The 13,123-nt window shown below is 38.9% G+C and overlaps 1 protein-coding gene across 1 annotated transcript; it reads right to left on the minus strand.

Annotated features, from left to right (window-relative positions):
- Positions 1–365: 365 nt before the first annotated feature.
- LOC128989434 (uncharacterized) lies at positions 366–11,885 on the minus strand. The gene is made up of 4 exons (XM_054411325.1): positions 11,805–11,885; positions 11,189–11,242; positions 8,757–10,691; positions 366–548 (listed from the first exon to the last, which is right to left on the minus strand). Exons 1-4 carry the CDS (start codon positions 11,883–11,885, stop codon positions 366–368), a joined length of 2,253 nt encoding a protein of 750 aa, XP_054267300.1.
- Positions 11,886–13,123: the final 1,238 nt, after the last annotated feature.

The following is a 13,123-nucleotide window of genomic DNA, read 5'->3' on the forward strand; positions in this document are numbered from 1 at the left end:
TGACCTGACCTTCAGCCTTCAGCCTTCAGCCTTCACACTGGAGTCTAAACCTTCGCTGTATCATCGCGATGTTGTCCCCTGGCGCTGTGGAGTGGGGGAAATGATTCTCCCTCCACCTCCATCATCGCGATGTTGTCCCCTGGCGCTGTGGAGTGGGGGAAATGATTCTCCCTCCACCTCCATCATCGCGATGTTGTCCCCTGGCGCTGCGGAGTGGGGGAAATGATTCTCCCTCCACCTCCATCATCGCGATGTTGTCCCCTGGCGCTGTGGAGTGGGGGAAATGATTCTCCCTCCACCTCCATCATCGCGATGTTGTCCCCTGGCGCTGTGGAGTGGGGGAAATGATTCTCCCTCCACCTCCATCATCGCGATGTTGTCCCCTGGCGCTGCGGAGTGGGGGAAATGATTCTCCCTCCACCTCCATCATCGCGATGTTGTCCCCTGGCGCTGTGGAGTGGGGGAAATGATTCTCCCTCCACCTCCATCATCGCGATGTTGTCCCCTGGCGCTGCGGAGTGGGGGAAATGATTCTCCCTCCACCTCCCCTGGGGTAGACGGCGTCCAAACAAGCCCGCGTTGTTTTACATGCATTGTAACGGTGTCTTTTTATTATTATTTATTTATTATGTTATGTAGGCCTAATTCTTATTAATCTATTGAATTCTTATAATTTAACACTTAGCTTAATGCCGCTTCCTGCGTCGAAGCTCCGGTCGGACGACTCCCTTAGTCCCCTGGCGCCACTTCGTCGCGTCGCTACGTAGGTTACGGTACTTCGTCTTTACTCGATCTCCGTCGTTGAAGTTGTAGTCCAGTTCAGTCAATCACCTGTCGTTGTAGTTGTGGTCCAATTCAATCGGTCACCTGTATCACCGGTGTCATCATCTTGCTCCTCGATTTCCGTCGTTGTAGTCCAGTACAAACAGTTCAGTCGATCACCTGTAGGCCTATCGCCATCTTGTTCCTCGGCTTCACGACTACCTTTACCACACCCTCGTAGTTGTCAAGATTGGTAGCAGTAATAAGACAAGTTGTGTTGAGTAATGAGTATTTATTGAGAAAATAGTTAGCACAGGGCAACACGTCACTAACTAGCCTGTCCTGATGATCCAAATAATTTAAACTAACATCTAGACTAACTCTGTTAGCACCCACCCTCACTCAACACCGGGCTCCTCTCATCTGTCTTCACCTTCACTTAGGTCTTTAGTCTCTCACCCCATACGCTACGCCCCCGTACCCAGGCTTTGGACTCGTCCACTAGACGTTTTGCCCCGTAGAGTGCTGACCCCTAGTGGCCGAGTTTTGAATTAAGTCGCATAGTAGAGCGCGCTATCAGTCATTCATGTAGTTAAGAGGTATTTTGATTTTTGATTCTAGTAAATAAGAAAAATCTGATCATACCCGTTACAATACCCCCCTTATTTTAAACTACAGTTGAGCATAGCAAAAACTGTAATTTAAAATAACATTCCATCTAATTTGGATCATCAAAGAACTTACAAATCGTACTAATATTAATTAAGTCTACTTTACAAAATCTTTGAAATATAAATCTTCGTTCTTGATGGATGTGATGACTTCCATTCGTGACATTACATAGATTTCTACCTGAAAACACCACAATACTGGTAGGCTACAGGTTATTTTAACTACCTACCTACCTAACTTAAAAATAAAATGAATCATTCATAAAATTACAATTTTCATCAGGAATGACAAAAATATTAATTGCAAAAGCATCTAATTCTCACTAATGAGCATATGATCCCGCACTCTCATATCGCTACTACTTTTCCCTTTCAATTCTCCACTTATGAGAACAATGCACAAACAACTATCCTGAACCTCAAACAATAAACAACATTATGCAATAACATTCTAGTTATCAATAATATGACATTTAAACCAAATATTTTATGTACATAGTTTTGCCTTACTTTTATCGATTAATTTCGTAGGCTACTTGATAATTAACTGTGTTAACAACACGCAGGCTAGGGTAAGGGTTATGGCTGACCTTTACATACTTATCCCTTCTGCTTTAAAATTGGCTTTTATATTCTAAGGACTTTTAATGGCATAATGATTAACGATTCATAGGGATTAGCTATATCAATTTATTCACGGTAACGCTTAGGCCCCGGCCACACGAGGCGAATTTAAGCCGCGCGGCTTATCTTCGCGCGAAGTTAAGCCGCGCGAAGTGCCTGGCCACACGGGGCGGATGAACCGCTTCCTGTTGGGTTTTCCCAGTTTCAGTATTCTATTAAAACATAGTTCAGTTCACTCTTTTTAGTCATGGACGAAATGCGTATGTTTGTGCATTAGCAGTGTGTGGTGATCTGGAACCAAATGATAACAGAAATCATTGGGTCCATCCCTTCTAACGGAAAACCCATTTTTGTTCCAAACCTTATACAAGCACATGTGAAACCATAGTTCGGAGTTTTTTTTTGTTATTACCGTATGTCTGTAGCATCTTTGACCAGTTCAATAAGCTTGTATGTATCAAAAATTCTTTGAACACCACACAACCGGTAAAAAACACGCAAAACAAACTAAAAAAACACTGGTAATGTCCTAAGAATATCTCCAATAAGCGCGGCTGCCGCGCGGTCGAACCGTATCGTGTGGCCACTCTTATAAGACTACGTGTGTCATCCCCTCCAACGCGGCTTAACTTCGCGCGGTCGAGGGACGACATGGCGCGGCTCAACCGCACATGCGGCTAAACTTCGCCTCGTGTGGCCACTCTCATTTGATTAAATGTGTTGTCGATCCCCTTAACTTCGTGCGGCTTAACTTCGCGCGGTTAAACCGCCTCGTGTGGCCGGGGCCTTAAGCTGCGACACGTTATAAGCTCCCTTAATCTCGTCTCTAATCACGTCTTTCAAAACATATGCGTTAGCCATTTTCCTGCCAACAATGGGCCTTCGTATATTAATAAGAACTTTTTAATCTTTTTATTTATCTTGGCTGAGAGGTGGTGCGTCTTGACTAACATTTTATCTTCGATTCTATATTCGACTGGAGTTATTTGCCTGTTAAATTTTTCACGTCTCTTCTCGGCTTTGGTTTCTATTTTAGGGTCTTCATTCTTGTTTTCTTTGAGCTCTTTCATTTTTGTCTTCAATTGCTCGGCCATATCGTCATTTGATGTAATACGCTTCACATAACTACTACCTTCACTTTCTTTAAATTTACAAAATTCAACCGTCGCACATAACATTTCATCTTCGTCTATTGTTGTCTTGGATAAATTAGGCTTAACTGTTTTTAAACTATCAATCCAGTTAGACTTTTTACCGGTTATCAATTGCACTTGCGTTCGTCTTCCATTGTGGTATAATGTTATGAACCCACGTTTAAAATCTAGGCTAATATCGTGCTGACGCAAAAAGTCACATCCAAATAATATCTTGACACCAACGTCTTTTACTACCAAACAAGGTACTTCAATTATTTCTTCAGCGCAATTTACCGGAAGTAGCACTTGCTTATCTACTCGACGACTACGCACTCCTGTAATTCCTACCACATTAATATTTTGTACGGGTAAAACCGGCAATTTATTGTTGAAATCCTTTTGTAGTTTTTCAAATGTTTCTTGATTAATAATAGTAACCTGGCTTCCCGTGTCTAAAATTCCGTTGAACTTCTGGTTTCCTATCGTGATCTCGATTTCCGGTAAAGGCTGCATGAGCGCTATATTATCATTTTTATTATACTTTTCTTCATTGAGAAGCTCCTCTCTTATGTCTGGATCCATAAACATATCAGCTTGGTTGCATAGTTGATGTGTTCCAACTAGTGAATTTACGTTCATACAATATTGTGGTTCAAATATTCCAATTTCACTTAAAATATGGTCATGTACCATTTTTGACCCTTTCTTATTTAAATGAACCAGATCCGTCACATACCTACCCCCCAGATATATCTGTTTCTCATAAATCTCTTCTAGATTTTTACCTATCAACAATGAGTATACATCAATCACTTTCACTTTATTACCGTCACCTAGATGTTTTATGAAATCATTCACTTTGTTCAACTTTAAAGCGTGTTCTTTATCTGACAGTGCTAATTGAGGAATAGGTTGCAGAGTTAACATTATTACCTCCTTATTCTTTGACAACAACACGTTTATTAGCTTATTAAGCTGCGTGCAAATATCATTTACCGACTGTTTTTGTAGCATGTTATTCGTACCCATCCAACATATAATTTTCTTAGCCATATTTTTATAATATTCCTTAACAGTTGTAATAACTTGTTCAATTCGTTGACCACCGACAAAATAACCAATACTATTCTTCTTATTTTCTACCACGACTTTGTACCCTAGTACCGAATTAGCTAGTCTTACAGCTAGGCTATCACCTATTAATTGATAATCCTGTATCATTGGCCTATATCTGTCTCCATTATCATTTAAGTAGGATAGGCGGTCGTTTAAGACAAATCCAAGATGGCGGCATCTAACCTTAGGTATACTAACACCCATGTTGTATAACCTCACTTTAGGTGTACCCACATGATCTAACCTCACTTTTTGTCCACATGGTCGTGCTATTGCTCATGAAACTATTCTATTGTTATCTTTTGGTGAATTTGATGTGTGTTGGTAAGGAGTCATATGAGGTAACTTATGTTTTGTCTTGTGTTGACCTGTTGTGTTGTATGAGTTTCAATCCCTAAGGATGTCTTGTGTCTGTAATTCCTGCGTAATGTATGTCCTCTGTGTCTTGTTACTTAATTGCGATTGTCGATCATGGTGTGTAATTACCGATTACGGTGTGTGATCAGTTGGCCGATTACGGCTCTTGATATGGCCTTGTACCTATTACAACCACTGGGTTGGTGGTTATGGCCAAAGGTTACTGTCTGTGACCACCGATTATGTCTTGCACAATTATGGCCTACGATTACCAATTATGGCCAGCGATAATCGATTACGGCCTGTGGTTTTGGTCTACGATCACCGATCAACGCTCCATTATGGCCTGCGATTGTCGATTGCGGCCTGCGATCATCGATTACGGCCTGCGATTATCGATTAAGGCCTGCGATCATCGATTACGGCTTGCGATCATCGATTATGGCCTGCGGTTATCGATTACGGCCTGCGATCATCGATTATGGCCTGTGATCATCGATTACGGCCTGTGGTTTTGCAAGCACTGTGGTCTGTTATTACTTCTTATGATATTTAAATACCGATTACGGCCTGTGATTGCCATTTACGGTTTGTGATTATTGATTACGGCCTATGGACTTGATTATAACTATTGATTTCTTTCTACGGATAGCGTTAACTACCGGTTATGTCCGGCGTGACCTCTAATAATGATCTTTGATTGCCAGTTACAGTCTTAGATTACATATTGTGACCCTTGACTACTTGAATAACTTGGAGTTACTGATTATGACCTATGATTATGCCCTGTGTTTAACTGCTACTGACTCCAATTACTTAGTTTAGCCTGTGATTTCCGGTTGTGTTTTATGACTACTACTGCCAAACCAAGACCAACCTAGGATGTTATGTGACTACCTTACGATATTTATCAATTAGGAAAACCACTGTGGTCTGTATAACATGATGATGACATGGAGAGTCTTTATGGTTATCTATAGTTTCATTGGACATTTAGCAAAGAAACGTTTAATGCACTCAGCTACAGCAGAGTTAACATCTGTTTTGTTAGTGCGATTTAACCCTAATTTGTACATTGGATGGTAAATTCTGGTGTTTTTAATATATTGTACAGGTTTGTAAAAATTGTAAAGACTTTTGCTGTCTTTTCAGGAAAAAATGCATCCCGATGAATTAAAGTTAGCAATATAATCTTAGCTTTGATTTTGTATGGCATCTGAAAATTTGATGATTCTACTCAGCTAATAAAGCTATTTTACGCCTAAATATGGATGTCACAAAAATACACTTTGATGTGTTATAGAGTAAAAAAACTTATTGTTACTTTTGATAATAAAACTCTTTTACAAATCCATTGAGATTACAAGGTAAATCATAGGCTAGAACTGAACATATATATCATGGGCTGGAACTTTTACATGTATGTCACATTTTTAAACTGTTATACCACTTTCCGGAGCGTATACCTTAAAAGAGTTATACGTATACCAAATGTCTGGAACTGTTATATAGTCTGAAACTGTTAAACGTATGGTCTGGAACTGTTACACGTATGGTCTGGGCCTGTTACATGTATGTCACATTCTGAAATTGTTAAATATATACTACTCTCTGGAGTGTATACCTTTAAACTATTATACGTATACCAAATGTCTGGAACTGTTATATGGTCTGAACCTGTTAAACGTATGGTCTGGAACTGTTACATATATGTCACATTCTCGAACTATTAAATGTATGGTTTTGCACTGAACAAGGTCTGGAGCTGTACTATAAATGTAAATGTATGTCATTTTCTGGGAATGTTTCACATCTTATTTATATAAATTAATGATACATAACAGTTACATGTCCTATTAAGAGGAATATTGTGATTACTCATTCTTCACTCATATTTGGGTTAACACATAGTGGTGTCACTATCTTATAATTTTGATTGATAAAAAATTAACTGAAGGCTACTTAATCGGAAAATAACTCAAAAACCTCTGGGTTAAGATAAAACACTAGAATGACTGAAAATGTGTAGTTTTAAAATTTATGTTGTTATCTTTCTTTGTCTAAATTCAGTCGTAAGTCACACATTCTATAGTAGTCTATTGCATAACATCAAAATAAGTTTAGGTGACCCAGTTTCCACACCACGGTAAGCTGTTAGGCTAGGCCGTAGGGTCCCAGCGCGTTCTTTTTGTTAACCCAGAGCTTCACCAAGAGTCCTAACCTCTGGGGGTAGGCTGCTTCAACCATTGTAGTCTATGATAAAAATTATTACAGATTTGGCACATCCCAATTTTTTTGTCCTTTGACAAATGTAAAGGGTTATTTACTCAGTGAAGCCTTTCAATTAACCCTTTTTTACCATTGACAAAGGATATTTTACTTTTATATGTTGTCTCTGTCAACCCGTTCATTTTAAAATTCATCAGGCCATTTACTAGGCGAACCGTTCATTTTAGCCTACGACATTTCATTTACTAAGAATGACAGAGAATTTAATTTTTTTTGTTAGATTATAGTCCGAGGTGAGAGGGAAATTAGGTGACATGGAGGATAACGCAATGTTTTACGATTTTTAGGTCAACCTCTAGCCCCTGGACTTATGGGTTTTAAGCCTGCCTGTTGGGCCTCACACACACACGTATGGGGAGGATAACACAATGTTTTATGATTTTTAGGCCAACCTCCTGCCCCTGGACTTATGGATTTAAAGCCTGCCTGTTAGGCGAGTACACATACACACACGAGGAAAAACCTCGAACCATAATCCGTTTTTTAATAAAGAACATCTCTAGTACATCAAATGATCATTTACAAAATTACTACTTCATCACGATATGAAATGACTATGTCCTATTTTACTTATAAAGCTGTGGATTTCAAGAACTTTTAATATTTAAATGCTTCAGCATCCGTCAGAGTTGACCGCCAATTACAGAAGAAAGTATTAGAACAGTTTTTGTCTGTATAACCTATGATAAAAAATCATAAAAGCTTCATATTGGATAGGGTTTGAGACTATCCTTTCACTGTGTGAAACCAGGTTAAGCATTATACAGCCGGTCCAGATTACCTGGTTGATGCCGTATAATGCCCTCTCCCTTATTTATGAAGCTTATTTACAAATTTACATCTTGAACTTGCTTTAGTCTTGGACATTTGAGAACTAGTTACTGAGGCTTTCCAAATGACGCTTACCCCTCCACACATGGTTTACGGGCCTTTTAGTCAGCCGCGCCAGTGACCTTCACACATGGTTTACGGGCCTTTTAGTCAGCCACGCCAGTGACCATCATTCACACATGCACAAGGAGTAGTTCAGGTCCTTTGAGATCTGAACGCCTCAATGTACACTCCCACATACACACCATGGAGTAGCGCCAGATCAGAACGCCTCAATACTGCTTTCTGTCCTTACATTAGCCATCAAGGGAGAGAATAGACTCAATTACATATTTACTCTTTAGGACATGTCATTTTATACCATTAACTGAATGATTATTTTTAAGGATGCTTTACTGGCACTGTTTTTTTTTATTAAAGGATATAGAATTTTAAGTACCAAGAAATCTGTTAGTCCCTAGGAGCTTTGCATAGTGACAAGATTTTGCACCCAGTTCCCAGTTTACCCAGTTTACTGTACTCTAGGAGCCTTACTATAACCAAATGGTAACGTTCCATACTCTCCTTCAAACTTTCTTTTAGGACCTGTGATTTTAAATACTTTGCATTCTGTTATGGAAATAATATCTCTTTCTTTGGTTCTTCTTATTCTGTTTTCTTCGATATCAATGGACTGCTTTACTTCACTCAATACCATTTCTTTTAATTTGTCAAAGTTTACTGTTTTTGAGGTTTTCATATTGAGAGTGAGACCTTTGATTTTACAAACGGGAATCAATGTTTGTTTATTGGTTGACCAGACAAGGTATGCATAGGTCTTTGGACCTCCGGATACAAATTCTGTAATGTATGACCCGGGTCCATACTCGGTCAACTCATCGGTCATTTCACCGAGATAATCTCCTGTGGGAACTGTATACAAACTACCCTTATATACATATAGTACAGAATCAGTATCGTAATACAATACTTGACCACCCAGGGAATCTAGATGCTCATAGAGCTTCAATCTCGCTTGGGCAGTAGTGTAAGCTGCCACCACAACATTTACATTTTGCAACGGCTCACCAACCTCATCAATGTACTCCCAGCTAACAACAACAACCTCGTCATTGACAATCTGCACTCTATTTACATCTATTTCAGGACTTGAAAACATCTTAAAAAGTGTTTTTGAATCCCTGACGATTGTAGCTTTGGTCTGATTTTCACGCTGTCCAAACTTGCCCCAAAACGAGTTCAACATAAGTTTAGCCAACGACCTCAAACCACCATTTTTTACAATTTTGTCTTTTTCTAGTTGGACACCCTCTTTTTTAAAATAGTCATCAATATACTTGTTTTTGTCCTCATCAGTCTTACACCAGCCTGGGAACCCTGACGCTTCCTGTTTCATTTTTAGAAATTTATTTATAAAATCTGTAAACAAACCCCCATTCTCATATGTGGCTACCTTATACTCCCAAAGTTCAAACATTTCCAAAATAATGTAGCCTTTTTCTACAGCTTTACGAACTTCATCCATTGTCCAGGTTCCTGTTAAAACTCTCTCCTCAGTTTTACATACACAATTCTTCTGATTTTGAGTTTCTCCACATGTCGCGCACAAAACAAACATTAACTTGTCATTCATTTTGGCTGGGAGAACGGGGTGATAGAGCTCACGAGGTGGGAGTACTTTACACTTTAATAAACCCTCAACATTGAGACCTCTCTGTCTACACTCTTTGTCTCCTACATAGATCGTTGGATGTCCTACAGGGTACTTGCCGTATTTACATACCCAGGGATAGAGAGAGCATACATCAACGTATTCAATGGTTTCCCCTTCGGCGCATTTGTGATAGGTTTTAGCGTTCCCGGTTCTCCCCCCAAAAAATGCTTGCCTCGGGTTCAGAGGTAAATTGTTGAGGATCGGCAACTTGTCTAGATGTTTTAGGTTTTCCGTCTTTTTTAACTTTCTAAATTCACATTCCCACATTTGTACAACGTTATCGCCCAACTTTGCTATTTTCGATTTAGTCCGTTCATACCGCAAATAGAGTGAGTCAGAGGGGTCCTCTTTCAAAGCCAGTTCACGGTCGTAGGGAAAGCATTTAGGGCAGCCATGGAAGTAGCAGCCTTGAAATTCGTAAATATTTTGTCCATCATACCCATCAACTTTCATTCCATTGATCTTAACTTCTTTGCCACGGCCAGCGTGTTCAATTCTAACTCCACGTTTGCCCTCTTCCCACGATAGCCACTGTAACGCAATAGCCGACTGAGCGTCTGTAAGCCTATACCCGTTCTTTGGGATCAAACCAACTGTTTTAGGTTTCAAAAAATTCCGACGGAAGGCCAAGTTACAAGCGCTGGCGATGGTTACAGCTTCAAGAAAAGGGTCAACATTACACTCTTGGAGGAAAATTGAGCGGAACTTTAAACAAGCTTGGGCCAAGATATCAACGTCTGATACACAGTACTCGAGGATTTCTTTCTTAAAGTCAAATGTAACGTGGTTTGCAACCTGATCATTATACCAGTTTTCAAAATCTTTGTGTGATTTTTCAAACATTGATTCTGGGCAGTAAAACCTTTTTTCCGGTATAGGGCCCACGTAATTTTGATTCTCAAGGGTGTTGAAGAGGTGGGGAAAATAGCCTTTCTTCTTTTCGGGAGGCAGGTCAAAGGCTTTGGGCAGTGCAGCAAGAGGCATAGGGAAATAACTAAGTGAATCAATAAACCTCACATTGTCAATCTCCATCAAAATGACCTTAGTTCCCCGCATTACAAGTTTTGGAGTGAACTTTGTATCTTCTAGCACATACTTGAGCAAAAATTGAAAATCAAAACCCTGCCCATTGTGTGCAATGACACAGACGTCTTTGAATGTTTTACGGACTTGCATCACATAGTTCATGAACTGATCAACAGGGTTAGATTTAAAGATTCTTGTACGGTTTTCACATGTTGTGCAACACTTTCCGTCAACACATTCATAGCAAAACTGTTGGGACACACACAAATTTACTTTATGAACCTTTATGTCTGAATTTGAGGAAAGGGACTCATCTTGGCGTGTCTCCAAGTCAAAGAAAATAAACAAAAAGTCTTTGGATTTAGGCTTTCTCTTGTCAGGTTTCATATAACATTTGTGGTTAGCGTCTTCAAATGAACCACAAGGCTTACAAAATACTTCACCACATTTATGAGGCTTAGACCGTTCTTTAATTCGAATAAGCTTTCCACAGTCTAGACACTTTTTTACCAATTTGCATTTATCAATTTCATGTGCAATAAAACATTCCTGGTTTCGATAGGTCATGTTACATTTAGGGCACAGAATACCGCCATGTTCCTCTACACAAGGAGGTGAAATAGTTTGGCACTGCGGGCAGATATTTGAGCATCGGTGCTTACCTTTGTGATCATACGGGACATGACAGGCTTCACAGAAGTAGACACATGCAAATGCTGCAGTCAAACTATTAATCACATTGTAGTGCCCATTGTGAAACAGTAAATTAATTTTGATTTTTGGATTTTCTACATTTCCCTCAAAGTAGACATCACGTCCTTTCCTGTCATAGTTGTACACAACAATTTTGTAGTCCTTTAAGAAACTTTGGAATTTTTCAAGTTCTGGGATTCCTGCACCATTCTTGGGCATTTCTACTCTAGCATGACGTACAAGCTCTTGAGCTCTATCAGTTTGTCTCTGTCTACGATCTTTACAAATCAGATTATAGTCGGGATCATTTGTTATTTTAGCTATAGCCACTACCAAAGCTCTAGGAAGACACAGATTGTCCTTATTATTAATGACAACAATTCCTTTCCTTGCTTTACACTCCTCGTCAAAAGTATTGTACAATCCTGGTCTTACCCTTCCAGATCCCACAGGGAGGTTAATTCGAGTGCACTCTACTTTAAATGTGTCGGTAGATTTGATTGTTTCAGAGTTTGACTGTACAATACCCCCAAAAATTTGCCACAATACATCCTCATTAATTTCACTAGCAGGACGAAAATTTACATAGCCAGGTTCCTTAGATTTCAAGTTAAGACTTTGTAGAGTAAACCCCAGTTGATCATTTTCAAATGCTTGCTCTTTCATTTCTCTAACGATTTGACCAAAACCTTGTCTTAGCCAGTCAAATTCACTTGTGTTAGGGGGAGGATTTGAAAATTTAAATACTGTTTTACTTCCATACAATCTAAATTTATTTACATAGGTCTCATCTTTATGTAAGAATGTCACAGGTTTTACTACATTATCCAAAGTAGCTGCTTTTCCCAACATGTTGCAAGTATTTAAAAAGTAGGTCTAAGAAATAAAGAGTCAACTTACGTATGGTACAAGTAAGCTACTGACACAACACAAAAGGAACAAGAGCAAAAACACGTCCGTCACGATCAAGCTCCTCAATGAGAATGAGGAAAAACACAGTAAACTGTGAATATACACGCCAGGGGTGGCACAGGATGTGTGGTATCTATTCTTAGTGTGGGGTCCCCCTAGGCAGCAGATGGGTTCCCCTTGGTAGGGGACGCATAGGTATGCGCGCGCATCACTTGTGAAAGCTACAAATAGTATAATGGAAACAGTAGTCTCAATTTGCTATTTATAACATGATTTTACAGAATATACGCAATAATTATTTACACGTAACACTAAACATTGGTTACGTTTATTGAATATTAGCGATTTTAATTACAAACTGTTTTTTTATAGACATTGATAGGAGAAAAACACAACATTTCAATATGTTCATCAACTTAAGCGTTTGATAGAAATTAACAAGTGTTAAATATTTTAGAAAATCATACAATGGCATATAACTATGATGTTGTGGAAGATAGGCATTATTCGGGAACATGCCGATATTAATTGTAAAAATATATCCTAATAATAGCTTCTATAAACATGGTTTGGTGCTTTTTATCTCGATGTATTGAGAAAAATCTATTTTCATGTGCAATACAAGACACTATAAGGTCATCAGTCATGTTAAACTAACATTAGATGAATATTTACGTAAAGAGTAAATGTCAATGTAAATGTCACAATGTCAATCATTAGATTTATTTGTAGTGCTGGTATACAATGATGAAATTTAATCATAAGGTTTATATTACAGTATTATGCTCAAGATAAACTCAAGCTTACAGTGACAATATACGAAATACTGAGTCACATATTAGGCTAAAACATAAAAGTTTGAGCTTTGTAAGAAGGGAGACAATGGTTGATATGAGGTAAGTTTTGTTTAAACTGGTGTAACGGTGAAGCAAAACGTCGGTAATGGGTAGTTGGTCAGTGATAACATAAGAATGTAGTGTGTGTTAGAATCA

Source organism: Macrosteles quadrilineatus, unplaced genomic scaffold, assembly GCF_028750875.1.
Source record: "Macrosteles quadrilineatus isolate MER2022 unplaced genomic scaffold, UCM_ALF_1.0 Scaffold_3__2_contigs__length_128488019, whole genome shotgun sequence".
Taxonomy (NCBI): Eukaryota; Metazoa; Arthropoda; class Insecta; order Hemiptera; family Cicadellidae; genus Macrosteles; species Macrosteles quadrilineatus.

Excerpts from the sequence above, each read along its gene's own strand:
- LOC128989434 (XM_054411325.1), bottom strand. The coding sequence starts at position 11,885 with ATGAAAGAGCAAGCATTTGAAAATGATCAACTGGGGTTTACTCTACAA. Across the intron at positions 10,692-11,188 it reads TGTCCCGTATGATCACAAAG|TTCATGAACTATGTGATGCA; the intron begins GTAAGCACCGAT and ends CCTGTTGATCAG. Across the intron at positions 549-8,756 it reads TAGATTCCCTGGGTGGTCAA|GGGAGGTGGAGGGAGAATCA; the intron begins GTATTGTATTAC and ends CGTCTACCCCAG.